Source organism: Doryrhamphus excisus, chromosome 14, assembly GCF_030265055.1.
Source record: "Doryrhamphus excisus isolate RoL2022-K1 chromosome 14, RoL_Dexc_1.0, whole genome shotgun sequence".
NCBI lineage: Eukaryota > Metazoa > Chordata > Actinopteri > Syngnathiformes > Syngnathidae > Doryrhamphus > Doryrhamphus excisus.
The window spans coordinates 14,917,587-14,938,719 of record NC_080479.1 but is presented as its reverse complement, the minus strand read 5'-3'; the positions used below and the strand labels follow the sequence as shown (position 1 = coordinate 14,938,719).

At 40.4% G+C, this 21,133-nt stretch overlaps 1 protein-coding gene across 3 annotated transcripts in view; it reads right to left on the bottom strand.

The window, feature by feature from the left end:
- Window positions 1–1,995: 1,995 nt before the first annotated feature.
- prdm1b (PR domain containing 1b, with ZNF domain) overlaps window positions 1,996–21,133 on the bottom strand; it is a 33,685-nt gene continuing 14,547 nt past the window's right edge. The window contains exons 3-9 of one of the 3 annotated variants that reach the window (XM_058046812.1): window positions 15,227–15,436; window positions 14,753–15,095; window positions 10,769–10,888; window positions 9,579–9,819; window positions 5,950–6,863; window positions 5,748–5,876; window positions 1,996–3,436 (exon numbers count right to left, since the gene is read on the bottom strand). In XM_058046812.1, the coding sequence (XP_057902795.1) occupies window positions 2,876–3,436; window positions 5,748–5,876; window positions 5,950–6,863; window positions 9,579–9,819; window positions 10,769–10,888; window positions 14,753–14,923 (2,136 nt within the window). In that variant the 5' untranslated portion in view covers window positions 14,924–15,095; window positions 15,227–15,436 and the 3' untranslated portion in view covers window positions 1,996–2,875. Of the gene's footprint in view, window positions 3,437–5,747; window positions 5,877–5,949; window positions 6,864–9,578; window positions 9,820–9,961; window positions 10,184–10,768; window positions 10,889–11,086; window positions 12,477–14,752; window positions 15,096–15,226; window positions 15,437–21,133 lie in introns of those variants that run through there. The other 2 variants (XM_058046814.1, XM_058046813.1) reach the window with 2 other exon arrangements.

The window sequence follows — 21,133 nt, the reverse complement described above, 5'->3', positions numbered from 1 at the left end:
TTTACATCATAACACATAAAAATAATAATTGTTATTGCAATGCTGAGGAGACAGATATGAGGTATAAGTGTTGCTGCTGTTCGCCCATGCAGACTAAAAGGAAATGTCACTTTTTTTTTTTTTTTTTTTTTTTCAAAACGTGAGAATGAGAGGTCATTGCACTGCAAAAGAGAAACAGGAAACAGAATTACTGGAAAGAGAAAAATTTGAATTTGATCGAAAAACGTGACTCATGGAAGAAATTACGTTTTTTTGAACACCTACACGATGTATTTGAGTATGAGTATGACTTTGTGTGTGTGTTATTGTGTGTGCCTTATTCCGGTGAAGACATTTAACACTCGTGAGACAAATGCAGCTCACGGAGATTACGAAAGCGTTGTTAGATGTTATTAACATGATCATTAAGTGTTATTATAAGTAATCATGTTTTCAGTTTTTAAATCTTTTACTCTTACTTCCTTGTATGTTGGAATAACATGTTCTTAGCACCCATTGAAATACTTGGATATTCTAAATTTGAACTAATTTACTCCAGTAAAATATTGATATGTTTCAGGAAAATATAAATTTTCAACAAAAAAAAAAGCATAACTTTCACTTTGACACATATTTAGCCATATATATATTTAGGCAAAATGTCTACCAATTTTAACCACGTAAACAACACACAAAAAGAACATGTTTTTTGAGAACTATAACACCATTAATTATTTATTTTTTTTACATTTGGAAGTGTTCCAAGGCTGCACGGTGTTCGAGCGGTTAGCGTGCAGGGCTTACAGCTAGGACACCCGAGTTTGATTCCACCCTCGCCCCACCACTACCCCTGTAGGGGTGTTATTTCATGCCTGTAGGGCTCTAATAATGTTAAAAACTGCATACAAAATGTCATAAACAGGTTTTCTATGCTCTAACTATAACAATTTACTGAAATACTAAAATGAGGTATCGCATAATTTGAACCACCCTTGTGCATGATGTACCAAATTTTTCGGTATACATGCGTATATTTTGCTTTTTCTTTGGCTTTAATTCAAAAACCCACCCACACCGCAACCTCTCCGGGATTCCAAGATGCAACAGAGTGGCTTCATGCAAAACAATTTAATTAACAACAATGAAAACCCGTTAACGGGGCTGCACGGTGGTCAAGTGACGTGATTGGGCAAATGAGTTAATTCTGTAAATAAGGTTTTTGAGCATGCTGGAGCCTATCCCAGCTGTCTTCGGGCGAGAGGCCACACTCACATTTATACCTATGGACAATTTGGAGTCGCCCATTAACCTAAAACCACACCAAAGCGGAATCGAACCCAGATCTCCTAGATGTGTGGCCAGTGTACTAACCACTCTAGCACCGTGCGGCACCTATTTCATACAGTATATTATATATTACATATATACAAATTCCATCTTTGTGCGAAATATACGAATAACTGTTGAAATGATATTGTATTGTATTGTATATTATATATTGTGTGAGTGTGCGTGATGTGTTGCATAAAGACATGAAAATAGACATGAAATCAAGGCAATCCAAAAGCGGTGAAAACTGATATTCAAAAATATTGTGGAAATTTTATGTTGTTTTTGTGCCTAAATTAAACATTTTCAAGCATAAAAATTACTAAATTAATAAAAATACAAATATAAGGCCTTCAGAAGATGCATCTAATGACACTCTGAAGAAATGTAGTATTCTACACCGGTCACTAGATGTCAGTAAAGACACACAAACACCAGACTTATGTCGACTTGTGCCCCCCTCCCATCTATCTTACTTGGATTTTTGCTCTTATTATGTCTACTATATTGGTAAATACATAAGTAAAGGTATTCATAGTGTTATTTTATGTTTAGAGGGTTCTAAAAATGTTAAAATCCAAATTCACTCGTCAATTGACGGCGATAAATGATGAATTAGTATACATAAAAGAGCATCGACAAAACCAAGCTGATACTGCATATAGAAACAATATCTTTATTGTACTACATCATATAAAAGTATAATCAAAATAGTATCTCACAATATAAATTCTTACAATCTCAAACCTGCTTCCAAAAATAAACTACATGGTTGTATAAAAAAAAAAAAAAAAACTAGAAAATGATGACATGTAGTACATGTGTAGTACATGTGAAGTACATACATATACATGTGGGTTATTTTTTGTTTCACGTGCTTAAGGACAAACATTGTGCTGTTTTGTTACTGACTGCTAACGTCAAGTACTACCTGAAAAAAAAGGATTTGGATTCAAATGATGTACAATAAAGCTTTGCTTATTCAAAAATTGAATCCAGTGTGACGCTACAACTACCGACTTTATTACCATTCGGTATTTTTGGGCGAGAAAGAAAACAATGCTCATAATGTTTTGGCAAAGTATCATTTAAAACACAATTTAAAGATACCCGATTTTCCCTTTTTTAGTAATAAATAAATAAATTAGTCATTAACAAACGGGAGGTTATTTGTGCCATACACACATAATAAACTATACTTATACTGTTCCTGAGCAATTATTTTTTTAAAGTCTACTATTCATTAAATAACTAAAAAAAAAATAAATAAACACAACTAAACTGTCAAAAAAGATAAATTAACACAACAAAAAGTCTACCTGAGTGAAAAGAATCGACTTCACAGCTTAAAAAGTTCCCTCGTTCTCCATCTTTGTGTAACTCTTTGGGAGAGGAAGTACAATCACAAAGTATGTTCCTCGTTCCGGTCTTTGGAATGCTCTTCTTTTGGTTGTCTGGTGGTTTTCGAACCCCTGCTGTGTTCCTCATCAACAATCATAATCAAAAGGCTACATTTGGCGACATCTTTAAAAATCTCCTTTGTTCATTTTCGATAGTTTCGATAGTCTCACTGGCGCTCCGATTTCACCGTTGGCCGTTTGTGGAGATGCACAACGCTAGCTCTATCCTGATAGGTCGTGGTGGTGTGTTGGGAAGCGGGTGCTTGTCCGACAACGGTTGCATTGGTAGCCGCGGTGAGAGCTTTTAGTAAAAGCGTGGCTTCCTTCTGGTCCTCTTTGCCGTCGCCTTCTAAAGTACGAGCAAGCCATTTCTCTACGGCTTCCTCCACTTGAGGCGCAGACGCCGTTTCCGAGAGCGCGTCGGCTTCCTGGCTGGCGTCGAAACGCTCTAATATTTCTTTCATGTGTTCGGGTGAAGGTGAAGTGGAGTTGGCGCGGCAGCAGCTGCGTTGATGGATGCGGAGGGAGAAGTGATGGAAGAAGGCGTGGGAGCAGAGCTGACAGTGGTACGGGCGGTCCCGGTTGCTGTGGAGACGCCGATGCAGCTTCAGGTGGATGTATTGAGTGAACTTGGTGCTGCAGAGTTTGCACTGGTACGGTTTTTCCCCAGAGTGGAGTCGGAGGTGAGTTTTTAGGTTGCTGGTGCTACTGAATCGCTTTTGACACACCTGGTAAAAAAAAAAAAAAAAATGAGTGTTAGACTGGGCGGCACGGCGGACCTCACAGCTAGGAGACCAGGGTTCAATTCCACACTCTGCCATCTCTGTGTGGAGTTTGCATGTTCTCCCCGTGCATGCGTGGGTTTTCGCCGGGTACTCCGGTTTCCCCCCACATTCCAAAAACATGCTAGGTTAATTGCCGACTCCAAATTGTCCATAGGTATGAATGTGAGTGTGAATGGTTGTTTGTCTATATGTGCCCTGTGATTGGCTGGTGACCAGGGATAGGCTCCAGCGACCCTTGTAAGGATAAGCGGTCGAAAATGAATGAAGGAATGAATGAAAGACAAGTCCTAAGTAGTATTCTGGTCAGTGAACAAAAGTTCTCCTCCCCTTCCGTGTGGAAGTGGTACTTTGCAACTTACGTTGTTCTTCTTACCGGCTCTTTTTGATTCATAAATTGTCTATTTTTGTAGTTAGTTTGCAGTTTTTGCAGTGATTGGCTGGCCACCAGTCCAGGGTGTACCCCGCCTCACGCCCGAAGACAGCTGGGATAGGCTCCAGCAACCCCCGCGACCCTCGTGAGGAAAAGCGGTAGGAAATGAATGAATGAATGAATGAATGTTGGACTTTGTTATATAAAATAAGGTAAAGGGCAACATTTATGTTGGGATTGCTTAGGATTAAGATATGCCTTTATTCGTCCCTCAGTGGGGAAATTTGTAATAAATTTAAATAAATATGTAATCAATAAATATATAAATAAATATATAATATATAAATATATAAATAATACAATATATAAATATAATATATAAATAAAACTTGGTATTATGTTATTAACGCAGTACTTTTGGAAATTATGTTTTTGTTTTTTGACCTTTCTTTTTAGATTTTTCTGTCATATTTCTCATGGAAAAGTAAAATAAAACTAATAAAAAGTGAATTAAGTTTTCACTATATAGAAAAATTCATACATTTATCCAACATATAATTAGTAATTAATGACGGTTGCATTAAAATTGCAAAAAAACAGGAAGTAAAATAAAAACAGGGAACTTAGTGCTTGCTTAGTGCTGACATGTGATGTCTTTCATCTTTTGTCTTCCATATTGAGTAATACAGAGTGTAAAGGTTACTATAGGGGTGTTATTTCATGTCTTGAGTGCTCTAATAATGTCAATGTATGTAATGTCATGTATTTAGAAGGTAGGAAACAGTTTTTTTTATGCTCTAACTACAAAAAAAACAATTTCTGAATTAGAAAGGGACAAGGAGAGGAATCACACCCTAGTGGTATGAGTACACCCCTCCGAAATATTTAGTCACATGACATTGTATTCATAAAAGAACTCTTTTAAAGGCAAAAAAAAATGAATAGTTAGACTTTGTTACATAAAATAAGGTAAAGGGCAACATTTATGTTGGGATTGCTTAGGATAAAACTTGGTATTATGTTATTAACGCAGTAAGGTTAGCATTGTTATTCCTTCTTTTCAAAACAGACGCTCTTGAATAGACCAGTTCTGGTTGACAGCTTCCACACCCACATTGTCTTGTAAGCAAACAAGCATGAAGATGTTTCATAGGTTTTCTATTGGCTGAGTGACAAACAGTAACCAATGAGCAATTACAAGTATTATTATGAAGTGTATTCAATGCATACTCCCTCGCAATTTTACATTAGTCACAGTGACAGTTTAAGGCAAGGTCCCTTTGGAACGCATGCTAACCTTTATATTATGTAAATGTACCTTCCACGGCACGAGTTTGTTTAGCTCCTCCCATGCCAATGGAGAGACACTAGCCACGTTTACTCAGCTCCACATTTATGTCTCATTATTAAGTGTAAAGGTGACTATAGGGGTGCTATTTCATGTCTACAAGGCTCTAATAATGTTAAAAATCTGTATTATTTAATTTTAACAACAATGAAAACCTTTAACGGGCTGCACGGCGGTCAAGTGGTTAGCGCACAGATCTCACAGCTAGGAGACCAGGGTTCAATTCCACCCTCGGTCATCTCTGTGTGGAGTTTGCATGTTCTCCCCGTGCATGCGTGGGTTTTGTCCGGGTACTCCGGTTTTCCTCCCACATTCCAAAAACATGCTAGGTTAATTGGCGACTCCAAATTGTCCATAGGTATGAATGTGAGTGTGAATGGTTGTTTGTCTATATGTGCCCTGTGATTGGCTGGCGACCAGTCCAGAGTGTACCCCGCCTCTCGTTTGTTTGTTTAGCTCCTCCCACTTCAGTGGAGAGACATAGTCTCACCAACATGTCCTGGGTCTTCCCCGTGTGACTGACATTTTTAACATACCTGACACTCATGTGGCTTCTCCCCTGTATGGACGAGGTGATGCTTCTGTAGATGAGCCAGCTGAGTGAAACTCTTCTTGCACAAGCTGCACTGGAAAGGTCTCTCGCCGCTGTGCACTCGGAGGTGAACCTATGATCATACAAGTTAAATTAGACATGATGACTTAAGTGTGTGTGTATTAATTTAGTGGTGGTGTCATTACCTTGAGATTAGACAACTGTCCAAAGGTCTTTGAGCAGATGTTACATTCATACTTGATCTTTCCGTTCTGCTTCTTTAGTGGGTATGGCAAGGATTTGTGTCCAGGTCGATTTCGCAGCATCAAGTTTCCTTTGGTAGTATCCAAGGTTAGGTTCATTGCCTCCTCGCAGTTTGTGGAAGTCTGTTCAGGCGAAGCAAGCTGGCTCCTCGGTTTGGGAATGGGGGAGAGTTCAGGGGTTGCTGGGGCTCCTCTTGGCGGGGACACATTCGGGGTTAGTTCTTTCAGACCACCCTGTGGAGATGGAGGGTAAGGGAGCGACATTGGAAGTAGACTCGGGGTGCTGATAGGAGGGTACGGGAGTCCATCCGTGCCCAGATAGCTGCCGTACCGGAGGGATCCTCTTGATGGCAGCATTCCGGGAAATGGAGGGGAGTAAGACGGGAGGAGAAGGCGAGGATAATGCGAAGCATAGGGTTGAAGGAGCTGATAGGCGGGCTGGAGTGTTCGGGACTGAGGGTAAAGCGGATAAGATGACACCAGCCCTTCCTTGTGGCCGTAGATACCATGGAGGTGAAGAGGTAGGCTTCTGTGATCAGCTGCGAGGGCGGGGTGATGTTCTGGAAAGTACGGAGGATTCAATCCTACGCCTCTTTGTTCCGGGCGTGGGGACGGAATGAACCCACCATGCTCTGGATCTCTTTCGATCTTCTCCTCCTTTTCAATCTTTTTACTGAAGTCCATGATTTGATCGTCAGGAGTGTCAGGAGGGGTGTCTCGCCCCAACATCTCCACATCCACTTCTCCATCATCGTTCTTCTTCTCTTTCGCCTCTTCCTTTGCTGTCTCCTTGAGCCACATGTGCTGAATTACTTGCTGTTTGGTCTTGTCTTGATCATCATCCATATTTATGTATTCTGTGAGACACAAATCAAAAATAATGAGTATTAGCAATTAGGAGTGTAAGAAAATATTGTTTTGGAGATATATATTGTGATACTTTGTTCCACGATACTGTATCGTGGTACTTCTCTGGGTACTTCGGTTTCCTCCCATATTCCAAAAACATGCTAGGTTAATTGGCGACTCCAAATTGTCCATAGGTATGAATGTGAGTGTGAATGGTTGTTTGATTATATGTGCCCTGTGATTGGCTGGCGACCAGTCCAGGGTGTACACTGCCTCTCTCGCCCGAAGACTGCTGGGATAGGCTCCAGCACCCCCACGACAGTATCACTCGGATACTGTGAACATCCAGCAGCAACACAACATTTTGGCATGACTACTATTTTGATGACAAATATACTGAACCAGGGCTGCACAGCGGCCGGGTGGTTAGCACACAGCTAGGAGACCCGAGTTCAATTCCACCCTCGGCGATCTCTGTGTGGAGTTTACATGTTCTCCCCGTGCATGCGTGGGTTTTCTCCGGGTACTCCGGTTTCCTCCCACATTCCAAAAAACATGCTAGGTTAATTAGCGACTCCAAATTGTCCATAGGTATGAATGTGAGTGTGAATGGTTGGTTGTCTATATGTGCCCTGTGATTGGCTGGCCACCAGTCCAGGGTGTACCCCGCCTCTCGCCCGAAGACAGCTGGGATAGGCTCCAGCACCCTTGTGAGGAAAAAGCGGTAGAAAATGAATGAATGAATGAATGAATGAATAAAGAAGACATCATTAGCCTCATCGGCCATTCCTTGACAGTCCCTGAGTGATGGAAACACAACTTTACTTATCTTACTTTACTTATCTTCCACGCAAATAAATCTTATCATATATAATCATCATGGTTATTTCCCATCCATAGAGCACGAGTACACGTCAGGACATCAGCAACCACCCACACACGGCACTCCCTGTGATGGTAAATGATAGTATTGACTCATAGACATAAACCCGTGCAGTATAGGTTTCTGTTTGTCAATTCCAGTAGTGATGTGGACGTGAAAGAACAGCTTGGTGCTAAAGTGTAAGCGATGTGTCACGGCACGTATCCGCCCTGAATAACCCTATCATTTTGTATCAGCATATTTCATCTCACATCACCTGTTGGCGACTATACCTGCTTTTCCTCTTGTTTAACAAGTGATAATATGACTGTAGTTAAAATTCTTCCGAGTATGTGCCGTGCCTTGAAGCAAAACCGGATTGTAAAATAACCAAGTCCAGTCCAAGATGACAAATGTTGAGCAAACATGGACTTTGTAATAAAAACCAAAGTAGATGCTTTTAGGACTTTTACAATGTAATTACAGTGGATGAGTATTAGTCACGAGGTTGAATCATGCAATGGAGGATCAGTAGCTCCTGTTAATAGCATTAAAAAAAAAATGACTCATCAAATATTTGGTTCCTTTCAGTAAGCCAGACATGAAAACAAAAAAACAGCAAGATACCAGGCAGAGATAACATCCAACAATGTGGCTTCATTTGCTTTGAAGTAAAAGAATTTTCCGACCAACCACGATCAGTGAGTCACTGTCACGGACCTTTAATGTTGGAAATGTTATCAGATCCACATGGAGGGGGGGGGGGATATATTGTATTTTCTTTCCAACAGATGATCATCAGGTAGCTTTCACTTTGTTTTGTTCATTCTTTAGCAAAATGAAAATCAATTCAAATTGATTATAGCGGTGCATGTAGACAGGAGATTGGAATATTCCTTTCCATGTATACACTGTTTTCTGGTACGTCATTTGGAAAGATGAAAATATCATGTAAACGTGGATAATGATTAATCGGTTTTCCAATTATTTGACAACTATATTGTTTGTTTTAGTTAAAAATGTAAATATCTTCTGATATGTTCTCCTTTTTTTCTGATCTTCAGATAAATTCGACGAACAAAATAATCATTAGCAAAGAGCTCAAAACAAACATTAAATAAACTGAATGGTTGGGTATGATTATGACTCAAAGCACCACAACATCATTGCCAGCATTGCTGGAAGAATATAATCAGATTTTTCAATACACCAGAAATTAAAGTTGCCCAGCCATCAGTGTGCTACAGTCAATGTTAACCATGTTGCCCAAATATCACCAATTTTTGGAAGAGGGCATGTAAAACTATGGATTTAAGATTTTGGGTTACAGTGTGACTTTTTCACGCGATACACTGTATCTGGGCCACCTGGTGGGAGACTTTGTGTTTAGGGAAGATAGGTATTTATTTAAAATCATGTTGGTAGAATGTAAAAAAAGGCATTACCAAAAAATGGCTTAATCCAAGACCCCTGGTATTGGAGGACTGGCTTTGTGTGATGAACACAATACACGATATGGAACTATTGACACGTATATTGAGGAGTGAAGAAGACATGTGCGGAGAAAAATGGGTGAAATGGACAATGTTCACAGACAGAAACCAAGGAAATGACTTATTAATTCATATTAATTCATTCATAATTGCACCATGATGAATGTGAAATAACTAAATTGTATACTGTGTATGTCCAGTGCCCCCTTCTTTTTGTTTTGAGTTTGTTTGTATTAATGTTGATGTTTTGTTAAAAAATAAAGTACAAAAAAATAAAAATAAAATAATAATAATTCATAATTAATTCTAAATAATAATAGTAATTAATTCTGTACCCCATCATCAATATCTCATTCACTTAAACTCACCGTGTTTGATATTATCCTGTTGGCTGCACAACCTCTGGGCGAACTCCTGGCTGTACCACACGAGCAACTCCTGCTTGGGCTCCACGGGTCGGATGGTGTAGAAGAAGATGTCCCGACCGTTCTGACAAGCCACCAGGTTCTGTTCGGCCAGAGACCTTGCCGGGTTAACGTAACGCATCCAGTTGCTCCTGTGGACGTCATAGCCATCGACAAAGTTCTGCAGCTGCCCGTTGCTATAAATCTGCCAAAAGAACATGGAATTAAAACCAGTCTTATGTAAACGCATTTAATTTTTGTGTGGTATTGTATATATATATTTTTTTAATTTGAGTCATAATAAATAAATTAAATTAGCAAAAATATAGATATAAAAAAATACTAACGTTCACCCCTTCCATGTACAGTAAAGTATCCTGTGTCCTCTTCTGTTTTATTACAGTGTATTGTGCTCCTTAGTTGTGTGTCGTGGGTGTTGTTGCACTCCTGTGTGTGTTTTCATAGTATTTGAAGCTTGTAGGCGTGGTCCACTGTGTTGCTGTGTCACTCTCTCTCTCTCTCTCTCTCTCCCTTTCCCTTTCGCTCTCATCAGTGTCAGGAGTCACCAATGTGTTTACTTTTCATAGAAAAAAAAAACAACTATTGGCACACACCCAAATCTGCACACACATGTACGTGACTGGTGTCAGCGGTGTCACACTTCCTAGGAACGTCACACTTTCACTATTGCGCATACGTTTACAGGAAATGTAGCCGGAAGGGAAATACTCTTGATGGGGAAAAGACTTTATGGGAATTTACGAGGTAGGAAACTAAATTTTCCCGAGTGACACAAACCATGTCTTGACAAGAATGAGGAAAAGACGTACAGGACCTGAGGGGGAGGAGGGGGGGGGGCATGAGTAAGCATCCCAAGTGTGTATGTTAAACAATAGTCCCATCCTGTGTGTGCCAGTAAAGTTGTGATGAGTTCAAAGTTGTGTGCCATCGGTGGTCACGAGTTCCTCCAGCTAAAATAGTCCATGGGAAAAGTATTTGGTTTCCTTACTTTGTACTTTATACACAAAGGACTCTATGTGACTGACATAGATGATTCAGAGTTCCAGATTGGTTCCATTTCTTGTACATTTTAAACTTAAAACATCTGACTTTAAAGACCAAAACTGAGGTATCAGTGTATTTGCTGTACTTACCCTCCAGAAGTATTTCCTGTTGGCCTGTTTTGGGACATTGTCTTTGGTGTAGATGTCTCCTTGCAGGGGGCCAAATCGGGTTCCCTGAGGGATGTACTCTTTACTGAAGACCCCAATCACCTGCAAAAAAAAAAAAAATGCATTAAAATTTTGTAATAATGAAATGATTTTCATTAGTTCCTGTTTTGCATTATGTTTGTAGTGCGTGTATTCTTCATGTTGACCCACACAGCACAGAAGCCACGTTAAAACCTCCAAGGTGACCTACTTTGGTCGCTAATGACTTCATGCAATAAAGGGAATTACACTTTCTCTCACCTACTACTCCACTGATCCCTGACCTCTTGTCCACTTAACGTGACACACATCGGAAAGAGACAGTTGTTGTTTGACCTGCTGTTTGTTAACACTCCGGGGCGCTTTTACTGACTCTACGCCTGTTACGATGTATTAAATTAATAAATTGACACAAGTGTATGAGCGTCTGCTCTATTATATTGTAGTACACAGGCAGAATAAGAAGAGGGTTCACTTTGCATGTGTCGGTACGCATTGGCTTTATATAAAATAAACACAAAAGAGTGAACATCCTCTCAACTATTAAGCATCTTCGTGGAGGCGGGGGCTACACGGAGTGCTAGCAGTTAGCAAGCAGAAGCGAATATTAATGAAAGTACAATGTTAAAACCGAATCCTACAGTTCCGGTGTGGAACATAGACTTCTTTACGACTGTCAACGCTTACTGACGCTTTTATTCGGCGGGTGAATATGAAATATGAAAAGAAACAGCGCAGAATGGTGGCAGCTTGTAATGCACAGAAAGTGGCGATATCTTTAGTGTCCCTCCTGAGCTGCCGTAGTGGTGCATTCAAGCACGTTAAGCTATCGTGGAGTTTGTCATATCCAATGTATTACACAGCTCAAACATAACCCCCATAAAATAATTTAATAATAGACAACTGTGTATGCAATGATGACAGAATCTTTAAATGTTAATCTCAATGATACTTAGTGTTTTTTTAAAAGGTCAAAATGATCGAATATCGTTAGATAATTCTTGATTCTTCTTCTTTGATTTGATAATCAAAACTGTGCACGGCAGGCTGCTTATTAGTCACATGACAAGCTTGGGGGTCACCCTTATGCAGTGCACCCCCCCCCCCCAAAAAAAAACACAATGACACACCAACGGGCTGCAGCATCTGTGTCACACTTGTCACAAGTGTCTTGAGGAGCTTTGTCTTCAATATTTAACACGTCCCACCTCCCCAACCGCATTCACTAACCCCCCATAAGTAAACACACTCTCTCTCCTTTTGCTATTGAGGAAACAGTCTTTAAAAGGATTATCACAACAACTTGTGCAAAGATCAGTGATTAATAAGAAAAAACATGACCTGAAAAGTAAACACCTTGTGTTTTTTTTACGGTGTTATTATTGGTGTTATAAAATGATGGCAGCAACAGGTCACTGAGGACAACGGGAGTATATGCAATGTGCAAGTGAGGTGATTTCTGCATGCGATGAAGCGGGATGACAGGATGCATTGTGCTCCGCTGGCGTTGCGTGACTAACGAACTGCTGTGCCGCCGCGCCGCCGCTGCTCAACCGCTCAGGTTGGTGGAAGGAAGGCGGGGTGGAAACAAGGGGTGGGGGGAAGAGGGATAGTGTGCGGAAGACTGAAATGAAAAGAGGTTTGAGCGTTCTCGAGGATACCCACGCGATCACAACCCCCCACCACTCCACCGCCTCCAAATTTTTTCAAGAAATGGAAGTAGCTTGTGTGCCTGCCAGGTTCGGGCCTGATGGCTGGCTAGCTGCCTATCCCCAACGAAAGTTAATCATCTGGTTTTAACCTAAATCCCCGCCCCCCCTCCCTCTTTAACGCACACTCTCAGCATCAGCAGTAACCCCCCCCCCTCAGCCTCTGTTCCCCCTAACTGGCACCCATATGCCACGTGTCTCTGCTTCGAGGGCACACTTCAGTATAAAGACCCAAGGTTTAAGAAAATGAAAAACGGAGCATCACGAATCCCGAATCCTCGTGTTTTGCCTGAATGTGGATTGCTTTAAAAAGTTGTATGTGTTCCTCAAACTTTTACGTCATCGTTTTTGTTTCAGCCCACAGATCTTGGTATACACCTATCAGTCAGTCTCTCTGGTTCTTTAAGAGTTAGGACACTACAAACAGATTTCTATATCTATATTGATGTATCCAACATCAATCACTTCTGACTTTCATTCATTTTCTGCCGCTTATCCTCGTGAGGGTCGCGGGGGGTGCTGGAGCCTATCCCAGCTGTCTTCGGGTGAGAGGCGGGGTACACCCTGGACTGGCGGCCAGCCAATCACATGGGCACATATAGACAAACAACCATTCACACTCACATTCATACCTATGGACAATTTGGATTCGCCAATTAACCTAGTGTAGTGGTAGGTTACCGGGACATAATTCACCCCGGAACGATCGATAGGGGAGGGGTGGGCGCAAAGGACGGGGGTTTTCCGCTTCATGTTGTGGTTGAGAGACGGGGCTTTCATATCTTACATAGCAAAGAGTGCAAGTTAATGTTTGCAAGAAAAATTAAAAAGTTTTCTCCCAAATTCGACACTCCGCCTCAGACTCCAGTTCTTCGGCGCTTCACTAGCATGTTTTTGGAATGTGGGAGGAAACCGGAGTACCCGGAGAAAACCCACGCATGCACAGGGAGAACATGCAAAACTCCACACAGAGATAGCCGAGGGTGGAATTGAACCCTGAGGCCTGCGCGCTAACCACTTAAAATTGAATAAAAATTCCAGCCACAATAAAAAATATTATAGAATATTTGCATCTGGGTGGAAAACTTTCAGATCAATCCCAGATTTTTTTTTTGTCTGTCACATGATCAGGTGAGTCAACAAGTCTTCCAACCTATATTGGTTTACTATTCTCATCCTGTGACTGACTGTGAAGTCATCCACAAACCCACACAAAAGGACTTTGATGATCAGGAAATGAGTCGCCCTTGTTTGACGGCAGTACGCTAAGAGTCCATTTAAGGAAAAGTGCCCGTGACTGAAATGTGACAAAGTGTAGTGCGTCCCCAAAAACAGTCTGTTAAGACATGTATTATAGAAGACCTTGAAGATAAAGTCTACGCTATCAGATCTGCAACTGTAGCTGAATTGAGAGCATTCAATGCATGCAAAAAACAACAGAGTTTTTTTCTGATGTGTGTGATTCCACTGGGCCAAAAGGGCAGTCAGTTTGAAAAAAGGCAGTGGCAAAAAAAATAAAACATTGAGAAAATTTAACAAACGACTTGTTTACAATTATTGAAAGTGTGTACGGCTTTTTTTGGGCTTTTTTTCTTAACAGGATTTCTCATCAGTATGCAGGCAGAAGATCCTATCACATATGACAAAAAAAAAAACAATCCTGTCATCTAAGTTAGAGAAGCGGAACACTGACAGAAAGTGTTGACCAAATTCTTACCGGGTCAGAAAGAGGAACGTGACAGCTGATTCGACCTCAAACATCATTTACGATAATTAACTTTATATGACTGAAACAAACTTTTTTTTTTTTATTGTATTTGGTAGCCAAACACTCAGCTGACTGACCTGTTATTGCAAATTGCTTGAGAGCAAAAAGCCGTGGGAGGGTAAAGAGGGTGTGTGGGGTTATAAAGAAGTCTGACAAGGTACGATAAGATCACCTGGTGGAAATCGAGTGGATTCCTGACGTCATGTCTTGTATTTAAATAGAACATAAAACCCCTGCATGCATTGTTTTGTTTCATCCATAGACCGTAAATTATGAGGAATTAAACACATTTTTAAGACTCTCAGACACACATAAAGTCACGAGTCAGCAAATCTTTTGTTTGTGTTCGAGTAACCCAATGCAGACGTCCTAACAGAATATCAAGTGTATTAAGTCCATAATTACTAACCATACAGTAGAGAATCAAAGAGAAACAAAAATGTATTTTACCTCGTTGTCTTTGTTGTAGTCAAAGGAGAGGTTGCGTGGAATGGAAGTCATGGCTTTGGGCAGGTTGAAACTCAAGTTCGACACCTGATCCGGTACGATGTAGGTACAGTTGAGCGCAAAGTCCACTTCTCTCCATGCGCTCATGTCTCCCGATGTGCTATCCCCCTTCATTTTTCACAGTTAAAAACAAACAAACAAACAAAAAAAAAGACACTGCAGCTGTCAGATGAGCTTCTGTTTGGTTTTGGTTTGCTTTGGTATCGGGAAAAAAAAAAACTTTGGTTTGCTTGGAGCTCGGTCCCTCCGTCCGTCCGTCTTAGGTATGCTGGTTAAAGCTCAAGATCTGAAAAAAGAAAGACTGATTTTAGTTGATTTGGACAGTCGTCGTTGAATTTAAATTGGCAATTGGTTCCCATAGCAACATCATTGTAGTTCAGCTCAGTCTTTCTGAAGTATCTGAAAATAAATACTTACTTGTGCACATTCATTCAGCTGTTGGGAGCATCCTTTTCTTTGGTTAGGCCATCGTCTGACCTCTTCTCCTCTCGCTTAGATCCTGTGACCTCTCTTCCAAACTCTTCGCCAGAAACACTTGAGCCTGGATTGCGCCGAGCGTTTTTAGCCTGACAGCCCAGCCAATGGCGATCGGGCCGCGATCACGTGATTGAGCCATCTGACACACGACTGTTGGTTTTTTTCGGACAACAACATTAGTGACGTTGTACACTTGGCCAAGCGTGTTGGCTGTTGTGATGTATACTTACACACACACACACACACACACACACGTACACACACACAAAGAAGAGATGTTAATGAATGAATAAAGGAGGAGCAGATGGCTGGCCTGTTGCCACTAGAAAACACACTCTTAGACTTTTGCTTGGTTTGGCACTTAATGAGCAATCTGCTGCCACTGTATCTCCTTGACCTACATCTCACTCAAGAATATATTTAAGTAACACCCCCCCCCCCATCCTCCCACTCAAAGGCACATTGTTTTCCATACTTCAATTCTGTTATGATACGTTATCACAATATAACATCAAGTACTGTTTCACTTTTGTGTACTTGCAGATATAGGGCAGGTCACCAAAGTGCACAGGAAAAGACTTACGTGGAGACCTGTCTGGTGAGCGTCCCGTTTACTTTTAGATCCAAGCACGCACACTCTCAGCTCACCTGATGTCTAAAAATAACCACAAGGGTGTCGCTCAACCTAGTTATGGTGTAAACAAACAAACAAAAAAATATTTTACTTTGTGCAAAAAATAAAAATATATTGTGTTAGAGCTGCAGTTAAATGTTTTGCATGTAGTAATTTAAGGAAATATTTTTTTTTACTACTACTAGGTATAGCTGCACCAGATACTTTTCATTTAAAAACTACTTTTGAGTTGTTGTTGGCAATATCATTCAGACCGTGAATATTTTTGTATCATTACACCCCCAGTATATAGTCGATGAAATCCTTAATCTTAATTCTGAAGATTCACTCCTCCCCTCTGTCCTGTTGTCTGAACTCGGGTAGGAAATTGGCTGCCATATGGCGAGATTGCTTATTCTACAAGTGGAGTGTGGCTTGAGGGATGAGGGCGGCGGAGCGGTGTGTGTGGGCGTGTGCGCAAGCTTACGTGTCGATGTGTGCGCATGTACGTGCATGTGTTGGGTCTTTCACTGGCTCGCGCCCGACTGGGCTAATTTCTCTAATTTGCAGACAGTCTAGGCTCAGGCTCAGAAGCTCAAGTCGCAACGCTCCAGTCGATTCGTGCACATCATATCCGGAACGCAAAACCTGTCCAGACACACTTTTCAAGAGGGGAAACTTTTGTTGAGTAACTTGGCCTGACCACATAAAGAGGGTAATTAATGCCACCAGACGAGATGAACGGATCAGTGAAGGAAAGACCTGAGGTCAGCTATACTGAAGCTGTCTGCGACAAGCAAAATAAGACAAAGGGATGCTGCTGTTGTAAAAGTGCAGTAAAGGGAAAGCCACCACCTGTTCCACCTCATGGTCAAGCTCAACATCCAGTTACAGACTGACAGTCAGCATAGTGTGAATGAAGAAAGTGCAGCTAATGCAGGCCTGTTGCCACAAGACACGGGACCCAAACAGCAAATGGATGCACATCCGCAAAGTATTTGGTATTCACATTTTTGACATAAAAAATAGGGCTCCATTCCATTTACAGTTAAGGTGAAACTACATTTGTTTACAATTCCTAACAAAGAAACATCATACCAACAGTAAAATACGGTGGTGGTAGTGTGATGTTTTGGGGTTGTTTTGCCGCTTCATGAGCTGGAAGACTTGCTTTGATAAATGGAAGCATAAATTCTGCTATTTACCCCCCCAAAAATCCCAGAACATCATATCAACAGTGAAGTATGGTGGTGGTAGTGTGATGGTCTGGGGCTGTTTGGCCGCTTCATGAGCTGGAAGACATGCTGTAATGAATGGAAGCATAAATTATGCTATATACCAAAACAATCCCAGAACATTATACCAACAGTGAAATACGGCGGTGGAAGTGTGATGGTTTGGGGTTGTTTTGCTGCTTCTTTAGCTGGAAGACCTGCTGTAATGAATGGAAGCATAAATTCTGCTATTTACCAAAAAAAATAAATCCCAGAACATCATATCAACAGTGAAGTATGGTGGTGGTAGTGTGATGGTCTGGGGTTGCTTTGCCGCTTCACGACCTGGAAGACCTGCTGTAATGAATGGAAGCATAAATTCTGCTATTTACCAAAAAAGAAAATCCCAGAACATCATACCAACAGTGAAATATGGTGGTGGTAGTGTGATGGTCTGGGGTTGTTTTGCTGCTTCAGGACCTGGAAGACTTGCTGTAATGAATGGAAGCATAAATTCTGCTATTTACCAAAAAAGAAAATCCCAGAACATCATACGAACAGTGAAATATGGCGGTGGTAGTGTGATGGTCTGGGGTTGCTTTGTCGCTTCAGGATCTAGAAGACTTGCTATGATAAATGGAAGCATGAATTCTGCTATTTACCAAAAAGATCCCAGCACATCATACCAACAGTGACGTATGGTGGTGGTAGTGTGATGGTCTAAGGTTGTTTTGCCGCTTCATGAGCTTGAAGACCTGCTGTAATGAATGGAACCATAAATTCTGCTATTTACCAAGCAGTGTGAATGAAGACTGAATGAATGACTGCAATAGAGTTCAGTATCAAATAACATACAGTAAGTCAATGGGATTGTTGTTATTGCTTAAAAAGAGTAACAACACCAAAGTGTGCCAAAAGCAATGAGGACCTTATAGTGCACTGCACTTTCATGAACCTAAACAGGCACAGTTTCGGTTTCTCTTTTAATATTGCATAACGTGTGGCCCCCACCATCCACCATTGCCGTCCCCATTTTGTGCAACCGCTGCCGTGAAGCATGAAGCTTAAAAAAAAACCCCACAAGTAATCTGACACTATGATTGTTACTGCAATAACTGACAGCACCTACTTGTCAGTCCCTGATGGGTGTAATGGTACAGCTGCTGCCTTTTAAGGTACAGGGTGTTGATTTGATCCCAACCCCACTTTTTGTTTTTTTTTTTTTGTTTTAAGGTTTTGCATAGTGCTCCAACTTGTGCTTGATTGAATGGAAAATGTCAATCTCTGATATAAAAAAAAGAATATGCACACTATCCATTACAATGCACATTTGTGGTGTCAAATGTGCAAAGAATGTTGCAGGCTTTCTTAAGTGCTGGAACAAGTGAGTCAGGCACAGCATCATTGAAAGGCAAGTGCAATATGCATGTCATGGTGACTGTTCAGGACAGTATAAGTAGTGAACGCTTTGATCATACGTCAGGAACTGAATTAGTTTAGTTCTGAGAATAATCTGTCCTGTTTTCACATCCTGGCCTGGCCGTTCTGTTTTTTTTTTTTTTTAGAAACACGAACATGCCCTGGGTCTGCATTGTTTTTCACTGGGCCATTAAATTAGCTAATATTATTGTATATATTTTAGTATATATCTGCTCAGGAAGATGTGAATGTATGTCTTATTATATATCAAGGGTGTCCAAAGTGCGGCCCAGGGACCATTTGTGGCGCACTGCAGTTTTTTTATTGGCATATTCTAAAATTATAATTTAACAAGAAAACGAAACAAAAAAAACAAAATTCAAAATATATATACTTTTAAAATGTGAAAAATAAATAACATCGTAATATGAATAAAAATCATTTAAGAAACATTTTATAATTATTACAAGAAACCAATTAGCCTATAATTGACATGGTTTGTGTCATTGCTAATTTTTAGCTTTGGGTGTTGTTTTGTTCCACTGTGTTCGGCGGTCAGTGAACACACCGCAGTCCGCCCTGTTGTCGCTTTCTTGCCCTTCATTCTTGTTCTACCCGGGCTGATGCTTTGTGTGAATGCATAGAGGTGATGTCTTTGCTCTGTGAGGCTCTTTTGTTCATTGGTGCTAACATTAGCATTCAAGCTAACTGTATAACCAACCAGCGTCACTTACTTAATTTCTTTTTAATATTTTTTAATTTACTTAATTTCCTTGTTGATTTAATGTGGCTTTGGCTCATTATTATGTTTGTTTAATATGAGTTACATTACTTTACTTATCATTTATTTGTGTATTTTGTATTCTATTTACTGTATCTTGTTAAAGTACCAATGGATTGATTGAAAAATTCAAACAATGACCGATTTCAAGGAAGAGTACCAGCAGTTGATGTTTACAAAGTACAAGAAGAGTCTTAAATTACTGTGTACATAACTGTACTATCTCTAACCACTGTTACACTTACTATGACCTTTGTGAATACCTTATCTGCAGTGACGCATCATGAAACTACTGTATGTTTCTGTCAAATATTAACCTTGTCATCAGTTATTCTATATTTATTGACTTATATTATGTAAAATGATTGACTCCTTGAGTCCTATATTGTCAAATTTTTCTATATATTTTTTTAAAGTCCAGGGTGTACCCCACCTCTTGCCTAAAGTCAGTTGGGATACGCTCCAGTGTATTTTCCTCTAAGTGTAAAGGTTGTGCCGTTATTTCTACCATAATGAAAGTGAAAATGAACCAGCCAAGGTAACCAGTCAGTTTGTTTACAACTTCTTATCACGCAGGTTTTGTCCACCCCCTTTCCCTTTCTCTTTCATTGGTGTGTCACGGGTGTTTTTACACTTTGGTCTTGGTAAACAGTGAACAGCTGATCTGCTTGCAGATCCTTGCATAAAAAAAGAGGATTATTATTGTTATCACACTCCTTTACAGTAAGGAAGTAGTCAGAGTCACGTCACTTTTGCAGCGCCCTGTTGTTTACTGACCCTGGCCAGCCTAGTTGTGTGTCAGATCCCTTGAACTGCGGGGATAATCCTCACTGACTGAACCTTAAATATGTAAGATGGCATTATTACATTAGTTGTTTTCCTAGAAGCATCTGTGTTTGATAAATCCTCAAGCCTCGGATGAATTGTTAGTGCATTTGTCAACACATTAAATTCATATGACTGAGTTTGGGCTCTTTATAGTTTAGAGAGCAAATTCACATCCGCAAAGTATTTGGCATTCACATTTTTGGCATAAAAAAATAGGGTTCCATTCCATTTACAGTTAAGGTGAAGCTACATTTGTTTACAATTCCTAACAAAGAGAGAAAAAACATCATACCAACAGTCAAATATAGTGGTGGTAGTGTGATGGTCTGGGGTTGTTTTGCCGCTTCATGAGCTGGAACACCTCCTGTAATGAAAGGAAGCATAAATTCTGCTATTTACCAAAAAAAAAAAATCCCAGAACATCATACCGACAGTGAAATATGGTGGTGGTAGTGTGATGGTCTGGGGTTGTTTTGCCGCTTCATGAGCTTGAAGACCTGTTGTAATGAATGGAAGCATAAACTCTATTTACCAAAAAAAAAAAAAATCCCAGAACATCATACCAACAGTGAAATATTATGGTGGTAGTGTGATGGTCTGAGGTTGTTTTGTCGCTTCATGAGCTGGAAGACTTGCTGTAATGAATGGAAGCATAAATTCTGCTATTTAAAAAAAAATCCCAGAACATCATACCAACAGCAAAATATGGTGGTGGTAGTGTGATGGTCTGGGGTTGTTTTGCTGCTTCATGAGCTGGAAGACCTGCTGTAATGAATGGAACAATTAAATTTGTTTGGGTTTACCCAATATGGTGGACATAATACCCAGAAATAAAACATTTAAGCCATAACCATCACCTTTATACCAAGCTATGTATCAAACACTGTACCATTACTCTCAGCGATATCACCTGAAATGAGATAAAATTACAAATAAATCCAAAATCAGACAGGAAGTCTGATTTTGTGCACCAAATTCTCGTTTTCAGAAGT